The sequence below is a fragment of the Penicillium digitatum genome, chromosome 4 (assembly GCF_016767815.1).
Source record: "Penicillium digitatum chromosome 4, complete sequence".
Classification (NCBI taxonomy): domain Eukaryota; kingdom Fungi; phylum Ascomycota; class Eurotiomycetes; order Eurotiales; family Aspergillaceae; genus Penicillium; species Penicillium digitatum.
Window position 1 is genome coordinate 1,222,493 of NC_089387.1, and position 24,649 is coordinate 1,247,141.

General features: G+C 45.2%; 8 protein-coding genes across 8 annotated transcripts; 4 read left to right on the forward strand and 4 right to left on the reverse strand.

The window, feature by feature from the left end:
* Positions 1–8,516: 8,516 nt before the first annotated feature.
* Positions 8,517–10,446, reverse strand: Pdw03_0407 (Bromodomain; the record flags this gene model as incomplete). The annotated part of the gene is made up of 8 exons (XM_066099595.1): positions 8,517–8,605; positions 8,705–8,917; positions 8,967–9,035; positions 9,114–9,459; positions 9,556–9,612; positions 9,677–9,938; positions 9,990–10,174; positions 10,369–10,446. 8 exons carry the CDS (start codon positions 10,444–10,446, stop codon positions 8,517–8,519), a joined length of 1,299 nt encoding a protein of 432 aa, XP_065957322.1.
* A 523-nt stretch (positions 10,447–10,969) lies between these two features.
* Positions 10,970–11,829, forward strand: Pdw03_0408 (Cyclin-dependent kinase, regulatory subunit; the record flags this gene model as incomplete). Its single annotated transcript, XM_014677235.2, has 6 exons — positions 10,970–10,972; positions 11,128–11,221; positions 11,302–11,434; positions 11,483–11,627; positions 11,683–11,741; positions 11,793–11,829. The coding sequence occupies 6 exons, from the start codon at positions 10,970–10,972 to the stop codon at positions 11,827–11,829; spliced, it is 471 nt and encodes a 156-aa protein (XP_014532721.2).
* Positions 11,830–13,003: 1,174 nt separating this feature from the next.
* On the reverse strand, positions 13,004–14,380 carry Pdw03_0409 (polyketide synthase; the record flags this gene model as incomplete). The annotated part of the gene is made up of 4 exons (XM_066099596.1): positions 13,004–13,634; positions 13,686–13,821; positions 13,872–14,185; positions 14,250–14,380. 4 exons carry the CDS (start codon positions 14,378–14,380, stop codon positions 13,004–13,006), a joined length of 1,212 nt encoding a protein of 403 aa, XP_065957323.1.
* A 533-nt stretch (positions 14,381–14,913) lies between these two features.
* Pdw03_0410 (putative endoplasmic reticulum membrane protein) lies at positions 14,914–16,332 on the forward strand (the record flags this gene model as incomplete). Its single annotated transcript, XM_014677233.1, has 4 exons — positions 14,914–15,247; positions 15,302–15,480; positions 15,540–15,683; positions 15,745–16,332. 4 exons carry the CDS (start codon positions 14,914–14,916, stop codon positions 16,330–16,332), a joined length of 1,245 nt encoding a protein of 414 aa, XP_014532719.1.
* Positions 16,333–17,024: 692 nt separating this feature from the next.
* On the reverse strand, positions 17,025–18,395 carry Pdw03_0411 (Zinc finger, RING-type; the record flags this gene model as incomplete). Its single annotated transcript, XM_014677232.1, has 2 exons — positions 17,025–18,171; positions 18,247–18,395. The coding sequence occupies 2 exons, from the start codon at positions 18,393–18,395 to the stop codon at positions 17,025–17,027; spliced, it is 1,296 nt and encodes a 431-aa protein (XP_014532718.1).
* A 1,165-nt stretch (positions 18,396–19,560) lies between these two features.
* Pdw03_0412 (Peptidyl-prolyl cis-trans isomerase H) lies at positions 19,561–20,284 on the forward strand (the record flags this gene model as incomplete). Its single annotated transcript, XM_014677231.1, has 4 exons — positions 19,561–19,606; positions 19,690–19,835; positions 19,887–20,024; positions 20,093–20,284. 4 exons carry the CDS (start codon positions 19,561–19,563, stop codon positions 20,282–20,284), a joined length of 522 nt encoding a protein of 173 aa, XP_014532717.1.
* Positions 20,285–20,517: 233 nt separating this feature from the next.
* On the reverse strand, positions 20,518–23,769 carry Pdw03_0413 (Alanyl-tRNA synthetase, putative; the record flags this gene model as incomplete). Its single annotated transcript, XM_014677230.1, has 6 exons — positions 20,518–20,691; positions 20,789–23,197; positions 23,257–23,292; positions 23,363–23,389; positions 23,449–23,594; positions 23,685–23,769. 6 exons carry the CDS (start codon positions 23,767–23,769, stop codon positions 20,518–20,520), a joined length of 2,877 nt encoding a protein of 958 aa, XP_014532716.1.
* Positions 23,770–24,019: 250 nt separating this feature from the next.
* Positions 24,020–24,615, forward strand: Pdw03_0414 (uncharacterized protein; the record flags this gene model as incomplete). Its single annotated transcript, XM_014677229.1, has 2 exons — positions 24,020–24,116; positions 24,170–24,615. 2 exons carry the CDS (start codon positions 24,020–24,022, stop codon positions 24,613–24,615), a joined length of 543 nt encoding a protein of 180 aa, XP_014532715.1.
* Positions 24,616–24,649: the final 34 nt, after the last annotated feature.

The following is a 24,649-nucleotide window of genomic DNA, read 5'->3' on the forward strand; positions in this document are numbered from 1 at the left end:
CCCACCGGGTACACAGATGGGTCACCAAGAGCCAATAGATCTATCTGTCAGCAGATCACGTGCAACGCCGTATACCCTGGCGTTCCCAGGTATCGAAGGAAAAGGATGTCCCGATCATGCTCACTGAGCAAGAGTCATGATCCACCCTGAGTTGGACTAAAGTTTGGTGTGTATGTACCTCGATACATCAGCAACACCCTTTGGGACAACAAGGCCATCACGTGACCGTGACTCCAGCAGTGACTCCAGGGAAGTCACCCAGGGAGTAGGAAACGAAGGATATAAAAGGACACTCTTGTACTTAGTTTAGTTCTTCGTCTTCAATCCTACATTGTTACTTGTGTTTTACCTTTGGAACCACGTTGACTCATTAACTATATTATCACTTGACAACACCTATGAGCAGACCAATACTGCGGTATAGATCTACTCGGCGCTCTACCTGGCATCGTTCCTCGATACCCTCAAAAGGACTTTGGCTGAATTAAGACTGTGCGCAGCAACAGCTCGGTTGAGAGACAGATCGTTGACGTTGGAAGATCAGCACAGGCAAGTATAATCAGGAAAGCTTCTAACATAACTGTGACCAGTTAGGCAGTGCGTAACACTTGTCCACTATGCGACGGAGTGCTACACCTAGACCTTCGAGTAGTCCGAGAGAATATTAGACACACGAATGAACGATTAACCCCACTAGCAATCATCTATCCTATTAAACGGTCACCGAGACGTATCGAAGGGAGAACGTTTAAGTCGGAGCGGAACCCCCTAAGGAGCCCGGACCGATCCGAGTAATAAGTCCTAGGGAACGGTTCTCGATCGCCAAAGTGCTACGAGAGATATATATAACGATTCCGCTTGCCTAGTTACTTAATCGCTTAGAAGTAACTCGGAAGGAATTAGTATAGTTCCTACAAGATACTGCTCCACGATTTAGAGCCCGACGTGTTAAAATCCGCGATCCCGCTAGCTTTATATCCGACGAGGTATGTAAAGGAAGCGATCGAACTAATTAATAATCTACGCTCTAGCAGTTACTTCTAAAGCCTTAGAGGATAACGGATATTGTCACTAATATTTATAGAAGTATAGATCGGGGATTAAAAGATACCTCGAACGCTACTAGACGGTGGATCACTAGTAGAGCTGATCTCTAAGAGAATAGTAGGTTAGATCAGTATATATACCTATGGATAAAAGGAAGGAAATCAGTCTAGTAGATAAATATACCACGGTGCTAAAACGATATGTATATCTACAGGTATACATCTAGTATAACAGCCTTTATAAAGTGCTATATCATTAATGCGAATATATAATCTACTTCTCAGGGTTCGATGGATAAGACGAGTCCGATATCACGTAGTACTTCTCTACTCGGCCCTATATTAATTATTATTGCCTTCACAATTAAGCTTCAATTTTATGCCTCCATTAAAATCACATGACCTGCATAGGGCTAATTAACCAGGGTAAGCCGAGCGTCCCACACAGTGAAAACTCTGAATACCAATTATCGTCAATTAATTTTGATCTCCTATAGTGAAAGCTTCTTTTTTGTATGTCATTTTAATTCAATTTTACGGCGGAAACGGGGACGGGGACGGGGACAGGGACACTGAGATCTGTATAAATTTCTGGGTTATGAGAATGACTATATGCACACCCCTTAGCGCCATTTTTTACCATCTGCACACCTTTAGTCCTTTTTAGGTAAAGCCTTTCTTGGCCAACCATTTGTCATCATTTGTGTAATTTAAAATGGTATCCGCATAGTAAATGACACCCTCATCACCTGACTCTTGGCCACATATAACCCTACACCAAAATGCTTAGCCAAGATCATGTGCCTGCTCCACAATTCACATCGCAGAGTAACAATTCCACCATACCATAATTAATTTTTGAAGCTATTGACAGATCTCATTTTGTGTACTGCTATTGATCACTTAATTTACATGTTCCTGGCCTGGTTTGACTGCCTCGCTCCCCGAGAACCCCAGGGTAGCTGCCCACTTGTTGAGCTCGGTAAGGCCTCTTGTGGGGTGGCAAATCGGTCGATCGGGGGAGGCGATTCCCATGGTTCATATGCTTCGGTAGGCAGGGGAGGAGTATTATAGTAAGGATCCATAATGAGATCTGGGAATAGCTTCAAAAAATAAATATGGTATGGTGGAATTGTTACTGTGCGATATGAATTGTGGAGCAGGCACATGATCTTGGCTAAGCATTTTGGTATAGGGTTATATGTGGCCAAGAGTCAGGTGATGAGGGTGTCATTTACTATGCGGATACCATATTAAATTACACAAATGATGACAAACGGTTGGCCAAGAAAGGCTATACCTAAAAAGGACTAAAGGTGTGCAGATAGCAAAAAATGACGCTAAGGGGTGTGCAAATAGTCAAACTCTACATTATACTTTATGGCAATTAACTTAAGATAGGGTAGCTATAAATCCCCTATATCTCTATATCCTTAAGGATAATGCTATCACGATCGTGACGATCTAGGTTGATATGTCGATCTTTCTACCGTCGTCAACCGCCTGCCTAAGGGATTCGCAGGTTTCTTTCCCTCAACTTAGGTTTGCATTGTTTAATTGTTTGGTTATGACAGGACCCCACAAAGGATCCAGTCTCCCACGTTTCTTTCTTTCTTTCTTTCTTCTTCTTTCTCTATAAGCGGCCCCTGAATTTTTTTTCAAAAAACACGGACCCCCGCAAGCGAGGGTCCGCCATCAATTCGTAGGGGATCACCCAAACGTCGGTTTTTTCATACATTTGACTACAACCACCACTTACTTCCTTATCTATATATAGAGTACAAAGTTATAGATCCCCACGACGTTATTTGGCACTTACATGCTTCCTGATTTCAATCAACACCTTCCACTTCCATTTCGCTTTTTCTTCATCGTCTTTTTCACTCAATTTTTACTCTTTTCGTTTCATCTCTTTGACTTGGGATAAAAAATTGCTACCGGTAATAGGTAATTAACGACGAGATACGTCGTATCTAGCGTGGCGTGGCCCCATAATAGCTTGTGTAGAATGGAATTCTCGTTGTAGCTGAATAGCTAATGTTGCCTAGGCCTCAGCCCCTTTCACAAGCCTTGCTAGCCCCTATTTGAATCGCTAAGTGGTAGGGTTATTGATAGAGATATATTACAGTTTCTACTTAAAGTGTAGATATCACTCTGTTGTCCGTTAAGAAAGAGAGAGAAACTATCTAAAAGATGGGAAACTAAGCACTAGGAGCATATGGTAGTGTGTATTGTTCATATACTTTTAACAGTCATATTTATTAAGCCGTAGGCTTATCCTTCTCACTTTTTCGGCGGGTTTTGGGGTGCTAAACTCGGTGTTTTATAAGGTAGTTAATAGTGTAGTCAACCAGGGTAGATTTTCATTAAATAGGTTATACGACTCCAATTCATCGGGAATAAGCTTAGACTTAATAGGCTAAAGACCAGTTAATTTGAAACCAAGCTTAATTTAGTTGTATATAGCCGGAAGGTTTTGCGCCTAATTTCGCCAATTGAGTGTAGGAATTCATCCTTTACAATTTAAGGTATCCAGTCATTATAGCCGCTTTAACTACCTCCCTATACTAGTACTTATACACGCTAAATACGCCGATATTATGAGGCTACAGTATATAGCTTATATACGAGCGTAAGAAGAATAAGATGACATTATTCTTCTCACAAAACAAAACTAGATGAATTGGCGTGTTTGATAGGATCCAAAACGATCATATAAAACAGGCCTCTTTCTAAGAAGTGTACAGCCAATTGTCCACTTATAGAATAGCTAAATCCACTAAAATACTAACGTTATTCCCAAGCGAGCTGGACAACCAAACGAGCTGGCCACCCCAACCAAAACACGTCCATGAATTAGATCTTAGTTAGTTCAACCACCCACCATGCCACCAATTCGTACTCAATCCTCTCGAAATTCAATAGAGCAGGAGGGTAGGATTTTACTAGCTATCCAGGCTTTTAAGAATCAAGAAATCTCTTCAATTCGTGAAGTGGCGCGCCGTTTTAACGTCCCAAGATCCATCCTTTCTACCCGCCTGAATGGTATACAACACCGCGCGATTTCTCGCGCCAACTCTCATAAATTGACTGATACTGAAGAGGAATCTCTTCAGAAATGGATATTCTCTATGGACGCTCGTGGTTCAGCTCCACGACCTTCAATGGTGCAAGAAATGGCGAATGTTCTACTTTCGCATCGCGGAATCAACCCATCATCTACAGTCGGCAAAAATTGGGTCACTAATCACATTAACCGACATCCCAATCTATCCTCGAGATTCTCCAGACGTTACAATTACGAACGTGCTAAATGTAAAGATCCCAAAATCATTGGTGAATGGTTTACACTTGTTCAAAAAACGATTCTTCAATACGGCATTGACAACGATGACATTTATAACTTCGATGAGACTGGTTTTGCAATGGGATTAACCGCAACTGCTGAAGTCATTACGAGATCTGAATACTACGGTCGGCGATCACTTTTACAACCTGGAAATCGCGAATGGGTGACTGCAATTGAATGTACAAATGCTTCAGGTTGGGCACTACCTCCATGCATTATTTTCAAAGGCAAAGTATTGATTGAATCTTGGTTCGACAATCTTCCAAATGATTGGCGCTTTGAAGTCAGTCCTAGTGGATGGACCTCTGATGAAATTGGCCTTCGATGGCTTGAAAAACTATTCATTCCATCGACTTATTCACGGACAAAAGGTCAATATCGACTTTCTAGTCGAGGTAGTGAATGGGAGCCAAAAACACCAACAAATCGCATTCAATTATTGAAACAAGCATCCTCAATCAAAGCATTACTTCGTCAAAGATCCCGAAGCCCGCCAAGTCCACTCAATTCAGCGATAAACCAGGTTTTGAAAGCTTGCCAAATGACGATGCAATCAGCAGCGATTCTTGATAAAGAAGTTCACGATCTACGATCGGAAAACGAGAAAAAGAAGCAGAAAAAAACTCGATCTCGAAAGCAGATACCTGCTACAGAGGGCTTATCAGTTCACGAAGCTACTGCTTTAATTGTGCAACCAGAGGAAGTGATTGAACCTCCCCGCCCCCAGGTCCGCGCGCACAGGGAAGCACCTTTATTACCAAGAACAAGGGCATTACCGAAATGCGGTGCATGTGAAAATCAGGGCCATAGAAGAGATGCATGTCCAGACAGACCTAGAATTTAGCTGATTGAATTTGATGGAGTTTTGGATGAAAAAATGCCTTTAAAATTAAAAGGCTGGTTGGGGTGTCCAGCTCGCTTGGGAATTACGTTAAAGTATCATTGAAATAACCGGTATCTGTTACAGCTAAAAACTCATCGCTATTAACAGAGTCAAACCAGCGTAGTAAAACCTACCTAGCGCTTAGAACTATAAGCGGCGGGTAGACAAAAGCATCTACTAAAATAGCCTCCAAAACTATAATAGACTCTCGATTGGTAACTAAGCCGTTAAATAGCTTCTTTTTTAGTGCGTTATAATAATAAACTAGTCTCGTCCGACACCAATTTGGAAGCCAGTTTCGTCAAAAATTTAAGATATCTTATTAGCAAATCCCATGCTCAGTGATAACCTGCTCGTAGTCTTTAAACCACCTCTCAACCACTGATTTATCAAGTGCAGCACTTCTTTCAATATTAAGAGCTCGCCGGCGTCGAACATAGTACTCAGGACAACGTTTAAGAAAACGTTTTAGCCAATAATCGCCAGCTTTAGGGGGTTTTTCGCGGCTATCAGGGTGGGTTTAAAAGTGATCTTCTTCGAGAATTAAATCGGCTACCATAGTAATTTAACGGCGGTTTATTGATACTCCGACCTCGTCAAAGTAATTAATATAATCACATAAAGCCCCCTCCTATCTAGGAGTAAGCTTCCGGCCATTGGGTTGTCGTTGAAAAAGCGATTTTCCACCTTTCCATCGTCGTCGTAGCCGGCTCTCGGAAACCGCGAATTCTCGCGCAGTTTTTGCAATATTAGGTTTAGATTGATTAGAGAGAGAGTCTACTGCTTTTGGAGAATGACTATTGGCACACCCCTTAGCGTCATTTTTTGCTATCTGCACACCTTTAGTCCTTTTTAGGTATAGCCTTTCTTGGCCAACCATTTGTCATCATTTGTGTAATTTAATATGGTATCCGCATAGTAAATGACACCCTCATCACCTGACTCTTGGCCACATATAACCCTATACCAAAATGCTTAGCCAAGATCATGTGCTTGTTCCACAATTCATATCGCACAGTAACAATCACACCATACCATAATTAATTTTTGAAGCTATTCACAGATCTCATTTTGGATCCTTACTATAATACTCCTCCCCTGCCTACCGAAGCATATGAACCATGGGAATCGCCTCCCCCGATCGACCGATTTGCCACCCCAGAAGAGGCCTTACCGAGCTCAACAAGTGGGCAGCTACCCTGGGGTTCTCGGGGGGGTTATCGTGAAGCGAGGCAGTCAAACCAGGCCAGGAACATGTAAATTAAGTGATCAATAGCAGTATACAAAATGAGATCTGTGAATAGCTTCAAAAATTAATTATGGTATGGTGGAATTGTTACTGTGCGATATGAATTGTGGAACAAGCACATGATCTTGGCTAAGCATTTTGGTGTAGGGTTATATGTGGCCAAGAGTCAGGTGATGAGGGTGTCATTTACTATGCGGATACCATATTAAATTACACAAATGATGACAAATGGTTGGCCAAGAAAGGCTATACCTAAAAAGGACTAAAGGTGTGCAGATAATAAAAAATGGCGCTAAGGGGTGTGCATATAGTCAATCTCTAAAAGACTGGTTACAAGATCGACCTAATAGGAAGCTTTCCTACCTAGCGAGTAGACCATACAAGATCATCGAGAAGATAGGCAACTCCTACAAATAGATCTCCCGGAAGCGATTCGGGTACACCCTATCTTCCATCTAAGTAAGCTACGGAAGGCAGTGACGATAGAGCCCCTAGAAGGACAATATATAGACCTATCTCCACCAATATAGGTCGGAGAGACAGACGAATAGGAAGTCGAGAAGATTCTAGACGTTAGATCGCACTACAGGAAGTTACAGTACAGAGTACAATAATAGGTGGGACATAACCTCGATTTACAATGGTATCCCGCCGGTGACATGAAACATGCACCAAGGAAAATACAGGAGTTCCATGCGTAGTATCCTGCAAAGCCCGGTCCCCCTATGCTTTAACAGGAATGTGTTGAACGAAATACAGCGTACTTTTCCACTAGACCATAACAAAAACCAAGGTTCCTGTTTATGGCCTAGGGAGGCCGTATTTGAGGTATGACAGAATGGTTAGATGCGGATGAAGAAGATCGAGTTCTCGAGGACCATGTTGATGATGACAAACCAGCATTCAGGGACTGAATGCAGTTTTAGTCGGGGGTTATGTGACGATCTGTGTGACGATCTAGGTTGAGATGTCGATATTTCTGCCGTCGTTGACCGCCTGCCTAAGGGATTCGCAGCTTTCTTTCCCTCAACTTGGGTTTGCATTGTTTGATTGTTTGGTTGTGACAGGACCCCACAAAGGATCCTGTCTCGCAGGTTTCTTTCTTTCTTCTTCTTTCTCTGTACTTAGTATTTTCGTTGAAATGCACTCTTTTACTTGAAGAACTGGCTGGTAATAAATGCGGGAAGTTACTATAGAGAGGGGATCTATTATTATAACGACTATTCTAATCGTACCGTGATCGAGGTTCGATCGTGGTGCGATAGAGTTATAATTAGATTTCCGATTTTCGATTTTAGGGGTTTACTTCGGCGCTAGGTTATTAACTCGGTGTTAATTTATAACCTCTCTTCAGCGATAGTAACGTTATTTCTTTAATTAAACGATTCCGGGCTTATAACTAATAGAAATCTAACTATATAAAATGTATCAGTTGAAATAATAGGTATTAAATCCTCCGACTAACTTAAAACGATTAAAATCCCTATTTATACAATCTAAGTGGGATCTGGATTACTAATATTCGTACTTTTATTATGGGATAGCCGAGCCCACCGAGGTCATATGTGGTTTCCACTATGTCTTGCACCTGGTATTCTGACATAATACTCTAAATTCTCCAATCAAAACAATTAAATCCGCTCTTTTCCCAATATATACGGATAACGCTGACTATACACAACATACAGTTTGTGTAGGCCGCGCCATATAGCGGTCCATGGATTTTTCCAGGTAACCACCTTGTTTTCAATTTTCTTTTCAACCTTGCATTGTACCGTTGGTTTCGACATTTCTTTATAAAATTTTTTCTAACTTTATAGGGGCCAGATGGTATTCGAAAGTGCATAATGCTTACGCGCAGTAATATCAACGATAGACTAACATTAATACACGGAGAAACATGAAATATCTCCTGAAGCCTAATAAATTAAGAAAACGTCTCCGTTACCAACCATTTAGTAATCAAACACTACTTATGTGATATGACTATTAACGTAGCAGATTAAAGAATAGAGTGACACGTTCATAATCGACATCTGACCCAGGGGGGTCAGATTTCGGGACTCCCGTGGCTGGCCCTGCAATAGCTTCCAAGTCAACCTTCGTCATGCCAGGGTGAAGATGGATATCATATGAAAGTGTAGTTGCATCTCCAGACGAATGAAGCCGCTGCATACCCATGAGTGTAACAATTTTAACCTGTCGCTGGGAAGTACTAGCAACTAAACGAGGCCTGACCGTCACTACATTATGTGAAGGAGGAAGATGGACTGTGATATTCTGCTGTGAAACAAGCGACGAAGGTGGGATATCCAGGCAGAAGTCCGGTTGCAACGACAACGACGCATGGGTAAGAATCCGAACATTACGAATCAATGCCATCCTTGGATCTGGCTTGTAGTTAGCTGGAAGTCCCATAAATCTCAGTGGGAGTCAAACCTTGGCCCGATTGCCTTAGAAGCGAATCCATGGGCGACGAGCCGAAATGCGGCTGGCAAGGAGCATGGCCTGACAAGAAGTCAGCACAGGCCGGGAGGCAAGTAACACTTTCGCCAACCGACAAAATGTCTACTGAGCGCAACCTACCTGAACCCGAAGATGAGTGCTGAGAGACATCCAAAGAGGCATCAGAAGATGTATTGGAGGATTTTTGTGAAGCGGAAACTGCCATGGTGGTTGTGTTTTTCATCGAGCTCAGTAAGCCTTGCACACCCATGAAACTATTTTGGTGTTGTTCTGAGCCAGATGTTGTCGTTGAGGTGCTTGACCTGGGACTGCCAAGTTGCTCTCTTAGAGACCAATTTCGAGGAGATCTACTGATTTCTTGGCCTGCTAATCCAGCTTCGGGAAAATATTTCGTATGGCCTTGGGATTCGTTCTTCAACGTGACATCTGACGGGTGTCCATCGTTTTTGGATAGTGTATCGGAGCTCTGCCCAGGCATTCTCAAGGTTAACCTCTGCGCCACTGGGGGCACAGCAGTGCCCACTTTAAATTTGACGCGAGACATTTGAAGGGCTCCATCTACCTCAAGGGGATTCGGAACAAGCTTTTTAGCTTTCGCAACCCGGCGGTGGAAGTGATCCTGGGCCTCCAATGTCAGCATGCCGAAGGGGACGGGTAGCAAGAGCATCGCGGTATAGGCTTACCTCCAAAACTCCCGCAAGAATGGATATATCACTGTCGTCTTCGTTATACTCTCTGGCATTGCGCCATACATAGCTGACCTCCTCTTCAAAGGACTGCCAAGTTGGATATGCGGTGGTTTTGGATAAATTCTTCCTGCTGTCGGTACCGCGAACTCTCTTTTGGATGCTTCGCAAGGACACAGGATGTTGAATGATTTCATAGTAATCCCGGTACAGATTCCGGTCCGGTTTCCCAATGAACGGGTAAGAAACCTGGTGGCCACTAGTTTGGGTCATCAGCCCTATGCAAAGAATTGGGATCAGTGGTACCTACTCAGAATCCTTGAGCCGGGTCAACTCGGACATAATCTTGTCCTGTGCAGTCTGAAGGTTATGGCCTTCAAAATCTGACTCGGACTCGGCCTGCGACTCCGGGGTTTGATCTGCTTTCTCTGGTGGCTCCGAGTCCAGATGCGACGATGCACGACTGGACTCTTCGGTGATCATGAGATCATCGTCCTATCAAACGCACAGTAGCCGAATTAGTGATAAAACGTGTGAGCCGATCTAAATGCGCAAAGAAACGACATAGGGTAGTAAATAAAGATTTGAATAGTGTTGGTCAAACTGCCACGATCACAAGGTCGCGATTGCCCTTCATTTCAGTGACAAGGGCCAATCAAGATGAATAACTGCAACAAAATGATACTTACGGAAACCTTTCGGCGTTTCGTTCTACGAAACTTCATATCTGGAGAGGCTGCGGCAGCTGCCCGTCGTTTTGAGGCCATCTCAGATTACTTCTGAGATCGTGCTGAGTCGCGAGTCAAGTCACACATTGAATTTAGTGATATGTGACTGAAGATAACAAGGGGATTGGCAATACACATTTAACGAACAGAGGGTCAAATTAATTGAAAGAATTACAAGTAGTGATAGAGTATAAAGGGAGATATCCGCACAGACATTCCTCGAACGTGTTGTAGACGCGTCTACGGAGTCATCCCGCCTTAGGTAAGACGGGTGGGTCCAGGGGTATCACATGGTACGGAATTGTACAAACGGTACTATGATTACAGGTATGAACGATCAATCATTCAAGTTTCAATTCTTAAAATTGTACCTATACACATTCTAATACATATAGTACGGATTTTGTATTGAAAAAACTTCAATCTATATACCGATCATTACAGCATTGCAATCTTGGTATCAACTACAAATGTAATTTAGCAGTGTATACAGAGTACGATGCTTAGCTTCATTATCACGTGATATACTACCAACTACTGCGCTGACACCTGAGGCACCAAAATGGTTGTTTCCCTCCCCCACTATTTTCCCGAGTCCCGCAAAACAAGTTGATGATTGTTGTTTCTACGATTCACACACCTACTCTTTTCTCTATCACGTCGCACAATCCTATTCTCAACTGATCACTCATACTTGGTACTTTGATTTCTCAATATCAGATCACATTACGCAACCCTAGGGCCCTTACAAGAGCCCCGTCAGTGTACGTTTCAGTTGTCGCTCCATGCGATAGTCATTCAACCACATTACATTGTGAGCCACTTCCGTGGGCCACTTACTACTGACCCTTTCCTTGAACACATGGAAAGAATTGAAATTGACAGTCTGTACAGCTGAAAGATCTTCTTATTTCACTATCTCAATGGACATCGACCCAGCGAGGCGCAACAAGAAGCCCCGTCTCCTCTTGGAGACGGAGCGCGAGAAGCTTGATGAATTTGTGGACTCAATCCACTACTCAGCAAGGTAAGGACCCTGTGCCATTGTGGTAAACTCTCCATTAACTTTGTATAGATACAACGATGACAAATTCGAATATCGCCATGTGCAGCTCCCAAAGAACATGCTCAAAAAAATCCCCACAGACTACTTCGACAGCTCCAAGGGGACTTTGAAATTGCTTTGGGAGGAGGAATGGCGAGCTCTGGGTATTACACAAGTATGTTGAACCTAATTCGAGGATGTGTGAGTTGGTTCTAACAACGTACGCGCAGAGCTTGGGGTGGGAGCATTACGAGGTGCATGAACCTGAACCTCATATTTTATTGTTCAAGTCGGTTGTCTGCGAACTGCTCCCTTGGCTGTGTCACTAACAGTTTTGTAGGCGCCCTCTTAACTACCAACCCCCTCTGCAACAATAAGTTAGTCATTGATTGGCGGCGCTGTGCTTGGAAATTTGAGCAGTTGAGAAGACATCACTTTATATTCCTTTATGTTCGTTCATGGCAGGTACACGCGTTCGCTATATTGCTTATTAGCGTCCACAAAAGCTTCATACTTGAAGTTCTGGAATGAGACCAAGTTTCATTTTCTTCTAGCCTGCCATTTCGTCGACACACAAGACCAGGCTCTCTCTCTTTGTTTTGCCTACGGAAGACAAACATCTGTCTTTTCACGGACAATTGGTCAGTGCTAGTGGCGTCATCAAATCGCGTTTTTGGCCAGTCATCTTCTCCGCTGGACAGTGGTGAGACTGTCACTGATGCTGCGCTTCTCCACTTCCTGAACTTGATGTGGGCATATTGAAATGTTATCCCCAGTCAAGTTACCTTACTATGAAGAATACTGTGGGTGAGACATGAACCTTCTCCGCTTGGTCATTCTAGCCGTTGTCGGGGGAGGGGGGGGGGGGGGCAACTAACAGACCAAGTACTTGCAGGGGGGGCAGACAGATAGATGCATACCTGGACTATCCACTTGACATCCCTGGTCATTTGGTTTCCAGCTTTAGTTGCTTCCCTGGATACTCCGCTAGTGATTAGTAAATCAAGTAAAGTCTTCTCTTATCAATTCCCACGCTGTTTGTAGCTTTTTCTGGTCAGTCGCATGCCTTTGTTTCATCATGCACCTGATTTATCACAACGGAAGAACATGGTATTGGCACTTGGTAGTAATTATGATGGTATTTAGACTTAAGCTAATCGAGTACAGCTTGGGTGCTACAAGTGCTACTACATCTTGTTACTGGTATAAATATGCCTATATTGTTAATCGCCTTTTGACAAGGTCATTCAAGTCTAGGCTTGGCCGTCCCCGTTCGTATCGAAAGGCGTGCTGTGCCTCCCAGTACTTGGAAATTTTAAGCCGGGGCAATGCACGGGCACATAGCTTGAATGACCCTCATAACTATGGCTGCTTATGAATAAATTTTATTGCTTTTTTCTTTAATGCTCACAGAAGATATGTATGTACATGGTATTTATACAGAGGGCAAGATGGAAGGATTATGAGCTCACATTACGTGGACCTGAAAAGGAGACGGGAATGCGTTGGGCCTTCAGATGAAAAACTCTTGTAAATTCTGGGTATGCGTGATCAATTTCCCAAAGCCTTTTGTCTCCTCATGTTTAGATCCTTGAGCGTCATTTCCACCGTTCTCCATTCGCGTTTGGCTGGATCATACTCGCCTCTCACCTCAAATCGACAAAACCCATTAGGTCCCTTCAACCCAACTGGACCCGCGATAAAGAAAGCTCCGCGGCGAGCAGACCCTAGTGTCTGGGCCCGTTCGTGGTTCAATCGTAATTTGAATGCCTGTGATGCCAAGTGCAGATCCGAACCCGGGCCGAGGTCAGGAAGTGGTAACCGCTGTAGTAAGGATATGAGGGAGGATGGGTGGTAGTTGGAATTCTCAGTATTAGGCGGCATGTTTTCTTTGAGTCCGTCGGTTAGGGGTGGTTGCAGCTCAGATTGATCTTTTCGGTCAATCCAGTTCCTCCTCTGGTCACCAGGCGCAGAAGAGGAATCTTTCAATAAATCGATTGCATCCAATGGCTCCCCAGTAGGTTTTCTGAAACGATTCAATTGCCTTAGTAGTAGTACCAGATACGCGTCTCTGATTGCCAACGCAACATGAACTGGTTTCATGAAGGTCTGTAACCTGTCACCTATCTCGGGGTCCATCGGCTTTGCGACCCATGATATGCTGTCGTTTTTAATCTCTACCCTGTCTACTGTCAGTATAAGAACAATGCATCTGGAGATCAAAGGTACATACCCCGATCGCACATATCCAGGGGGGGCGCGGTTCGGGAATTGATGAACAAGCCAGAATCCCGTAAGAGAAAGAGGCTCCCCAAGTATCTGTGACATCTGTGTTCCCGCATTATCTAGCACAATTGTGGCGAGTTCATCTAAACTTGTAAGCGAATGATCATGAGCAGGGATTGAATTGATTTCTCACCCCTAAGCTTCTGAAGCTTCTTCCGATCCTTGGATAACTTCACAAATTCTTGCCACTCTGGATCTGATGTGGTGTATAGCTCGCCTTGTTGCAATCGAGACCAGGCAAGCGGTATAAACAGCGCCCCCTCGTTTTCGACCTCTTTCCCGGAAATTTCGCCACTTCCCAAGGAGATTTGACGTGGGGCCGTCTCATCAGAATTGGCCACAAGAGGTAGATTGGTATCGTCGCTATCATCGTCAAATCGCACTAACACGAATGTGCTCCAAAGGTGGAATGCTGTGCCGTACAGAAGACATTTTGATATGAACGACCTGAGGGATTCTGCGTCAGTCTTACCAAAGAAACCTTGATTTGCCTTTGAATGGGGCTTCTTACCTAATCCAAGGCCGTCTAAACCTCACATGTCGCACATTTTCTGGGGTTGAGAAGTTTGAACGACCATGTGTAGGACTGAAGAGAGACGAGCGTGCGTGAGGACTTCGAAGCAGAGACCTGAGCCTGAGCATTGGGAAAAGCCAATCCCTGTAATTCTTCTCCCTAGATTATCATTTCAATTTGGAAAAGATGAAATGGATAGAATCCTTGAAGCCTGATATGCACGAGAATTTGTGTTGCGAGTTTGTCAATGGCGAAGAGCTCGGCGGTTTAGTATATTATGTAACATGGCCGTTGCAGCACCCGGGGCTCTAGTAACCAGGCACATACACTGAGACTACATACATCTCCACGGATAGTTACATATGATGTCTCTCGGAATGGATATTACTACTACTAGAATAAATTGTTGGGCTAGAAATTCCTGACATGGATGTTGCTTGTATGGGTGTAGATGTTTGGTCAACATAATTGCTACCACGTGATAGCTTGGTGATATCTTATCGGATGCCCCGTCATCCGTAGCCATATGGTACTCTGTCCTTGACTCTGCGCCATTGTACCCAACAATTTCCAGATACTGCCAGAGGAAATCTTGATGTGGGCATCGCCACATCTGCCAAAATAGTATTGCATTACCTCCGGCCCTCCTGATTCTAGCAAAATGCGCTGGGTGTCTGCCTTCTTTGCCCTGGCATTAACAGGTGCCTTGCAAGCAAATGCACTGGATGCCACAATCTTCACGTTCTCTCCCAAGATTACAAGCCCTTTAACGGCTAGTGCCCAACAACAAACACTATCAGAAGATGAGGCCCGGCTTGTGTTAGAGCTTCGCCTGAAGTCCTCTGTAGCAACGGTCCTCGGAATGGTGGATGCAGACACCGTAAACCACCTGAACCAGTTTGCTCAAGATGATCTCGCGCTCTTTGGGGGAGCTACTGGGGGGGCTGCTCCTAAGAAAAGTATCTTAATTCTGGAAGGGATCGACCAGGAAGTTGGTAAGTAAAAGCGGACTCGCACATGGCTGGAAACTTTAGCTAATGTCCCTGCAGCTCTAGTCATGCAAAAAGCTCAACCAACCCATATTTATATTCCTCAAATTTCATCGCCCTTTGTTGGAGTTGATCTCGTGGAATCGTTTGTCGAAAGCAGCCCCACTGCGAAAGGGCACCGTGGACAAATCTGCACTTACTTCAACGATGCTAGCAGGGCTGCTTCATCGACATCCCAGGTAGCAAAGCCAAGTTTAGTGACCTCCGGATTCCCTCGCTAATCTTTCAATCATACCAGAGTCCTAAGGAATGCCTATCCAGGGACCCTATGTTTGCTGATGGGTCTGATTTGCTTTTCCGTGATTCCCTTACACTAGTTGATTCAGTGGAATTTTGGCTTTGCAAGGATTACAATGATTCGGCTGTGAAGTTGTCCTTCAAGGTATCAAGTTTCCCCTCCCTACATACTGAAAGTTTTCTAATTCCACGTCACCAAATTGCAGAATGCATCTGGGAATTCTCTTCTTAGAAACAAGCTCCTGGAGAGATTGCTTCTTCACCTAGCTCAAATATCGTCGACCAACAATCGGGAAATCACGACTGTCGTTCTACCCCCTGGTGTCAAGCCAGAAAGAATCAGCCGCCGAGGCGCGATGCAGTCATCAACACCAGTCACTCAGCAGAATACCTTCCGAAGGTCGACGCAGAATTTTGCGCTGCGGTCAACTCTAGCGCCTGTCTGTCATGCTTCAAACTCATCGTGTGCTGAATCTACCAATGACTGCTCCGGACACGGTTCCTGCTATCTGAAATATGGCTCGGGTGTTGAGGGAACTACAGGAAACTGCTATGCATGCCAATGCAAACAAAGTTTTGTTCAAAATAGCGACGGTACCACCATAACAGTTCAGTGGGGTGGATCGGCTTGCCAGAAAACAGACATCAGCTCACCTTTCTTCCTCGTTGCAGGCGTTAGTCTGTTTGCCATCGCTCTGGCTGGCTGTGCGATTGGGATGCTTTTCAGTATGGGCTCACAGGAGCTGCCCAGTGTCATCAGTGCTGGTGTAGGAGGTCCGAAGTCTCAAATCTGAGCACATGGAAAGCTGTGTAGGTGTTAGGGTGTGGTAATTTTTTTGGTCAGCTTTTGAGGGGGCCAGGGCTTCATGTTCTTTTCCTCACTTATCCCTCGGCCTATAAGCGAATTTTACTTTGCTTTTGTTTCTTGTTACCACTTCCCTACACTGCATCAAGGGGAAACTTCTGGTTTTATCACAGCAGTACACAAATTCAAGGTGGTGCAAACTATTTTAGAGGGCACAAGGCTAAATCAAAAGAATGCGTTGCATAGCATGTACAAAAAGGTACCTTGTATGTACTCTGGTGTCAAGCACTCAGAGATATATAGATAGATAGATGATATACAAGTCATGAGTAGCCCATCCAGCCTGCTAAATGAACACTAAATCAGGTGGGGAAGAGTGGCCATCAGTAGCACCGCAGGACAACGTTCCTCGTAGCATGAAAGAGAGTGAGAGACAGACATGTACAATCCATTAATCTCCAAACGAAAGAGAAAGATAAAAATACGTCACCAGGATAAACATGCGCCCCAGCCCATGTTGCGCAAAAACCAATAAATTACACCCATCAACTCATAAACAAGGAATAAAACTCCAGCCAACATTCCAGATGTGGTTCCAGCATAAAAGTGATTTTGCAGATTAGCCAAATTGTGAAGGAAGGTGGGGGGGGGGGGGTGAAAAGGATGGCAGTCAAAGATCTATCATGTGGTACCAGCTTCGACTTGACGAGGTGTGCGTCCTTCCGAAGGCAGCGGACCCACAGGCAATGTCCCAACTGCAGGTTGCGGTCTTCTTGGCGAATGAAAATGGAAAGAAAACTGCCGGAGCCGAGTGGGAATCAGTCGAGACCAGGCAGATTGACTCGGGGCATAGACTGAGTCCCAAGGCTGATCTTGCCGACTCCGTGCATGCTGTTCTCGGGTTGGAGACATGTCTCTTTCCTGTGGAGATGTCGATTGAGATCTTCGGCTAGGTAAGCCCATCTGGACCCGGAATTCATTTATCCTGCCACCATTCCACGCAACTCGAGAAGGTCTGATGATTGCATCTGGGCGGGTCGAGGCTGTACGGCGACCCTCGCGATCTGTGGCAGGCTGTGATTCGCTCTGTGCACGGGGTTTCGGAACATAGTAATCGGCCTTGCATAGAGGGCAACATGCCCTTCTGCTAGTCAGCCAGGGGTCCACACATGAGGCATGGAAAGCATGTCCACAAGCAAGTCCTCGAATATCCTCATCGTCCTCAATGATGTCTAGGCAAATCGCGCAGGAATCTCCAGGATTGGGCAAAAGATCAGCAGGAACAGCATTAAGAATGTAGGCATCACCATCATGGTCCTCAAGATCAAGGTTCGTGTTCTCATTGGCCAATGAATGCTGCAATTTCTCTTTCTGGGTATCTGCACCGATGGATTGCTCAGTAGAAGGCATCCCGGATACTGCAGGGACCTTTTCCAAATTCGGCACCAGAAATTCATCCGGCAGCTCTTGGATAGGGGTTTGTGATGTACCATGGGAATCCACCCGTACATGACCCTTGGTGGCTAGTGGTTTTGCCGCTGTTGTCACGGTATCACCTTCGTCTTTTAGGCTCTGTGGTCTGCTATTCGGAGCTTTGATACCCCCTTCAGTTGAAAGACCCTGGTTGGCGCGAGTTGATCTCCATACTTTGTACTTGGCAAGTGGGAACCGTCCATTGACTTCATCCATCGTCATTAGCCTTTTCTCCCTTCTCCTGCGATGAGGCCGTGGCATAGTGACCAAGTCTATGGGCTCTCCTACTCGCTCACTGCGGAGCTGACGGTTTCTTTGGCTATGTCGAAAGCAATATTTGACTCCAACGATGATCCTGCGATGACTGTCAGATGCCATCCCTGAAACGCTGGCAAACTGGCCTTGATAGAGGGAATGTGAAACGACATACCATAGATTTGTGAACACAACACCAAACCCAAGAGCGACGAAGAACAGTAAAGGTGAACTTGTAGCATTATTTGAACCTGAACCCTCTCCGCCGCCACTAGCCGTAGTGGTGGCAGCACTGCTAAAGGCTGATGTTGGCGTTGAAGGCATTCCGATCAGGAAAAAAAAAAGAAAACCACCGCACTGATTCTACTCGGAGGGCGGCCACTTTATTATTGGAGTCTCAGTTGCCCCAATGTTGATCCTTCATGCCTTGAGTTGTGTGTACAGGGCAACCCTGTATTTAAATATCGGGCTAGACTTCAGTAGATTAAGTCAAAGGTGAGAAGAAGGTGGGTTGGAACAATCCAAGGGTATATATCCCATGCGACTGAATATTTGAAGAGTAACCTTGACGGCCTTTGATGATCGACCGTGAGCAGAGCACACGGAACTCTCTGCGAATAGAAGGTAATTGCAGAGAGTCGATCTCAAATCATCATCGGCAGTGAGAGTAGAAGACAGGTGGGAAGAGAGATGGACAAAAAGGACAGGAAGGAGACAAGAGATAGAGAGATAGACAGAAAGTGGATCAGCCCTCTTTGATTTGAAGGATGCAGATCGAAACTGACGCCTGAGGCTGCAAGTCACGGGACTTTGTCTTGTTTGATTTTTACAGAACTAAATCTGAGGTGTACGGTATTTCTACTCCGTACATTTGGACAGTATTTACGTCCTCTTCCCTTTTCTTTATGGTTCTAATTATTTTTCTATTTGGTTGCATTTTGAATATGAAATATTGCATAGGGTTGCATATTATTGCATATCCACCTTAAAAGGTACGTACATATCAAAATGGTGGCCTGCAGCAACCATACAACATAGGAGACTCTAGTATCTGGTACTGTAATTATTCCGCGCCCGGGGAATACATCGTATACGCCCCGGCTACCATCTCCAATATAGGTACATCCAGGGTTGTATAAAGTACTCTTTGTAATTTCTGGTATTGCCTTATGCAATTTGATTTCATCTGTTCTTGAAGATCTTGATAGTAAGGTAGTTCCGTAGTGTGTGATTCTCTGAAAATGCCCTTTTTTTCTCTTACTCATCTCTAGTGAAAGAAGAAGGCTGGACGTATTTACCGATGCATAGATCTATAGAATAGATGCATCCATGATAGACAAAGTGGACAAGATGCAAAGTCTCGCATGGCCGCTACACCGCTCCGTAATTCTCCACCTCCGGTTCACCTGCGAGGAGCACCAGATCTATCCAAATGCAAACTTCCCTCTTTCCATCACATCTGCCCCCTCTCCCCCCCCCAAACTTTAACATGGCTGAACCTAATCCAGTGGTTTTCTTTGATATTGCACTTGGAGGTAAGTCGGGCTTCATTTGCATGCTTTGGCTTGGCCGAGTATTCATTTGACACGAACTCTGCTAAGTAATGTAATCTATACAGGCGAGTCCCTAGGTCGAGTGAAGATGGAGTTGTTCGCCAATGTCACTCCGCGAACCGCGGAGAATTTCCGCCAATTTTGCACTGGCGAGAGCAAGAATTCCAAGGGACAGCCCCAGGGTTATAAGGGAAGCAAATTTCATCGAGTGGTATGTGATCTAGCTTCTTGGATGTCGATGCGGAACTCATGCTCGCTGCAGATCAAAGATTTCATGATACAGGGTGGAGATTTCATTAATGGCGATGGGACTGGGTCATGCACCATCTACGGCACCTTGAAATTTGCTGATGAAAATTTCACTCTCACACATGACCGTGCCGGTTTATTAAGCATGGCTGTAAGTCAGAACACATTAGGACTGTTTACCTACCTGGGTAGAAAGGGACCTTTTACTAAAAATAACAGAATTCGGGTCCAAACACCAATGGTTGCCAATTCTTCATAACAACCACGGCCACACCATTCTTGAACAACAAGCATGTGGTCTTTGGCCAGGTGATTGATGGGATAGATATTGTCAAAATGCTGGAACACACCCGTACCACTAAAGACAGGCCCAACCAAGATGTTACTATCGTGCAATGTGGAGAGATGTGATACTTAGCACGCAAATGAGATATCAGGGAAACAGCTTCCCTACTGATCCATAAGCTCCTAGATTTGCAGATTTTGAATCATGAAAACATCAATTTCATATGGCTTTAGTAACCAGGGCCTTTTTTGGATATCTCACTGTAATCGACGCAGACGTGTAATATCTCCGAGAAAAAAAAATAGTAAAAAAAAGAGGAATGTTAAATTTTGAATTTCACAGAATCCTGTCCTCAGATCTAGAGCTTGAACTTGTTCAGATAATCCGCAGCCAGTGAGATAGCCTCCTCGACCTTGTCAGCGTTGGTACCGTTACCAATGGAAGTAGGTCCCTTTCCTCCTGCCTTTCCTCCCACGGCACCAGAGACGACGGCTGCCCAGTCGGCTGCCGAAGCACCTTGATCACTCAGTCCCTGTGTTCTGATCAGTATTAAATCCCATAAGTAGTGATATTTCACCATTTGCTTCCCTAATCCAAGCAGGGTAAGACTGATGTATCCTGTTACTCACCTGAGAGATATAACATCCGTGTGAAACCCGACCTTGTTCAGAGTCAGCCGCCAAGAGATAGACACTCTTACCCTGCATCTTTGATTTGACATGGTTGAGAGATTCGCTGACAGCCTTGGCATTGGCAGAAATCGGGAGCTGGACCACAAGCCACGACTTATCCTGATTCTCAGGAGCATCGAAGTAGGAGGTGATGGTATCAACTGCTTTCTTCGACTCAAGTTTTTGTTGGGCCTTTTGGCCATCGAGAACCTGCTTATTGATCTTGGCAAAACGTTCGCGGAACTTGGCCTTTTGGACGGCGGAGATTGCAAGCTGGTTGAGATCCACCTGAACTTGTTTAGCCTCCTGCTCTTTTTCGGGACCCAAAGGCAATGCATTCAGGCGATCAAGGCGGTGTCCAAATTCCTCAGCTGCTCTCTGCACCTCATGTGCCTCCTCTCCAGTGACGGCAATGATTCGGCGAATTCCCTTGGCAATACCATTCTCCTCCAGAATGACCAAATCCTTGATGTCGCCTGTCTTCTGCACATGAGTTCCACCGCAGAACTCAATGCTGACTTCCTGCCAACGGGGATCTTTGACATTTTGTAGGATTTCCTCCAATTCCACACCGACAGAGACAACACGAACAGGATCGGGGTAGGTCTCGCCAAATACAGCCCTAACACCGGAAATTTGCTGGGCAGTGGCAAGCGGAAGTTCTTGGGAATAGACAGCACAGTTCTGTCGGATATAATCAGTCGCCTTAGTTTCGATCTTCTCGAGCTCAGCGTCAGAGATTGCGCTTTTGTGGGAGAAGTCAAATCGAAGCTTCTCGGCGGAAACCAGGGAACCCTTCTGATCAACACCATCGCCTAGGATTTCCTTCAGAGCAAAGTTCAAAATATGGGTTCCGGTATGGTTATTCCGGATGGGCCAGCGCCGGAGCTCATCATACTCGCAAATGACAGAGTCTCCGACAGCAAATGATCCGTATTTCATGAAGCCGGTGTGCAGAACGTATCCCGCGTAGGATTGCACATCGCCAACTTCAAGCTCCGCTTGTCCGTCAATGATGATTTTGCCTGTGTCATTTTCCTGACCACCCTGTTCGGCATAGAAGTTCGTACAGTCAAGAATGACACCAAGCTGTGCCCCATCGGGAACATCGTCAGTGCTATTGTGGAAAGTTTTCCCATGGTAGATAGCCTTGACATGAGAAGTGATGTTACCTCGGCCAAATTTAGGCGAATCATCCGTTTTTTGTACGTCGTTCATTTTCTCCAGCTTGCCTAGATCATGAACATCAAGCTTGACTGTGTTCTCAGCAGCCTTCTTTTGACCCTTGCTGGCTTCCTTCGCTTTCAAGCGAGCCTCTTCAAACTCGACATCATCAATACGGAGGCCACGTTCCTCGGCCATGATTCGAGTTAGGTCAACAGGGAAGCCAAAGGTGTCGTACAGTCTCCAAACATCGGCACCATGGAGCATATCGGTGTCTTTGATTTTGGCCTGTTGGGCGTATTGTTCAAATTGCCGCTCACCTCTATCCAAGGTCTTGGCAAATGACAACTCTTCCTCGTCCAAGATTTCGATCACATCTTGCTGCTTGCGCTTGAGTTCAGGGAACATTTCACCCAATTGATCAACAACAGTGGGCACTAGCTTTGCGAAGAAATTCCCGATCTCGACCTGGAAATATTTCCGGGCATACCGAGCTCCTCGGCGTAGGACACGGCGAATCACATAGCCACGACCCTCGTTATTGGGAATGACACCATCCGAGATAGCAAACATCAAAGTCCGCACGTGGTCTGCAACAACACGGTAGGCCGTGTCAATTCCATCACTATCATCGGCCCCGAAGTGGCCACGGTATTCCCGGGCCCCGGTGGTATTCTGGATAGCCTGAAAGATGGGAGTGAAGACATCGGTATCGTAGTTGGAAGGTTTGTCCTGAAGAATTGACACCAGTCTCTCGAAGCCCATTCCGGTGTCGACGTGTTTGTTGGGAAGGGATCTCAAGGAGCTATCCGCCTCGCGGTTATATTGAATGAAGACGTTGTTCCAGATTTCCAGCACATTGGGGTCGTCTTCATTGACGAGGTGAGCAGCGTTGCGCCCACCAATCCGATCATAGTGCACTTCACTGCAAGGTCCACATGGGCCTTGGTCGCCCATTTCCCAGAAATTGTCTTTCATATTTCCAGGAAGAATGTGAGATTCAGGCACGCCCACCGATTTCCATAGTTCTTTAGCTTCCAGATCCGGTTCCAATCCACCGGCTTCATTACCCTCAAAGTAAGTAACGTAAAGGCGATCGGGATCTAGCCCGTAGACTTCCGTCAACAGGGTCCACGAATAAGTGATAGCCTCTTTCTTGAAGTAGTCGCCAAAACTCCAGTTACCGAGCATCTCAAAAAAGGTCTGGGTATTTCGTCAGCACTTCTTCTGCCAAACGATAGAAATGGAGTTTAAATACTGACATGGTGATAGCTATCCTTGCCAACATCATCCAGATCCTGTGTCAGGTCAGTCAGTATACCAAGGCCCCTCAAAAACCCCTCTTAGGGTTCATCAAGGTGCACCCACATTATGTTTCCCACCGGCACGAAGGCACTATTCACTTGTATCAGTAGCGGTTCCAGGTCGGATATTTCTAGCAAAAGAACCAATACCTTTTGCGAGTTCGTTGCGCGCTTCATCTTTCCAAAGTCCGACGAGGCGTCAACGGTGCCCAGGAAGATGGACTTGAACTGGTTCATTCCCGCATTGGTGAAAAGCAGAGTCGGATCCGACAGAGGAGCGACTGGGGAGGAAGGCACTTTATACAAGAATACCTCAGGTTAGTCCATATTGTTGGTGGGGGTGGAGGGGTAGGGTAAAGAAAAAAAAGAGAATGGGCTCAACTCACCAAATGTGTGGCCATTTTGTTTGAAGTAATCCAAAAAGGTATCTCGGACTCGCTGAGCAGTCCACTCCGAGCCGAGAGAAGTCATCCTGTCGAATGTGGGAGGGTTGGTTGACAGGGAGTGAACAAAGCGAGGAGAGAATCTTCTGGGTTGGTTTCTGCGAAAGATATGAGTCAAGGCCCGTTCCCCGTTCGTCACCACCCCAGAAACCCGCATTGAGCAACCAAAGTAACTTGACCCCCGGATCTGTGCACTTGGATGTTCAACAAACTTTTTTTTTTTTTTTCATACACCTCCAAAAAAAGATTCGAGAGAGAGAGAGAGAGAGAAAGTGTGGATGGCGGGTGAGAAAGGTCACGGGAAGAAGCGCCCGGCCGAAGCTGACCCCGATGGCGCGCAACCTTTAACAAAGAGACTTGGACACCTACGAATAGGTAGGCAATTGAAATTGAATGTGGTAGAAGGTGTCAAGTTAACGTATTTGTAGATAATAGCGTGACAATCTCCGCTCGGGCCAAACCCAAGGGGCACATCCAGCATATTCAGCATATTCAGCATAATCAACATGATCACATTGACCACCACCAACATGACCATCATAACCAAGAGATTTCTTCCAATGATGCCATGATGTTGGATGATACCAAGCACACGACTTACATTCACGACCTGGATCAAGAATTAATGGAAGCCGACTCTCCTGGTTTGGTGTTTTTACCATTCGCAGAGAAAGTGCTTTCAGTCCCTCAATCCGTTCTATCCGATTCGAAACCCTCAGGCAAAGAACTTGTTCTTTATACAGAACCATCCTCCCTCACAGTTCCTAAGGAAAAAGATAGTGTTCGAAGAGCAATTCTTGAATCTCGAGCACGAGCTAGGGAAAACAAGGTTACGGAAGATTTAGACGATGATCCAATGGATATTGATAGTTGATGGAAGTACGGGGTACAATTATGGATATTTATGA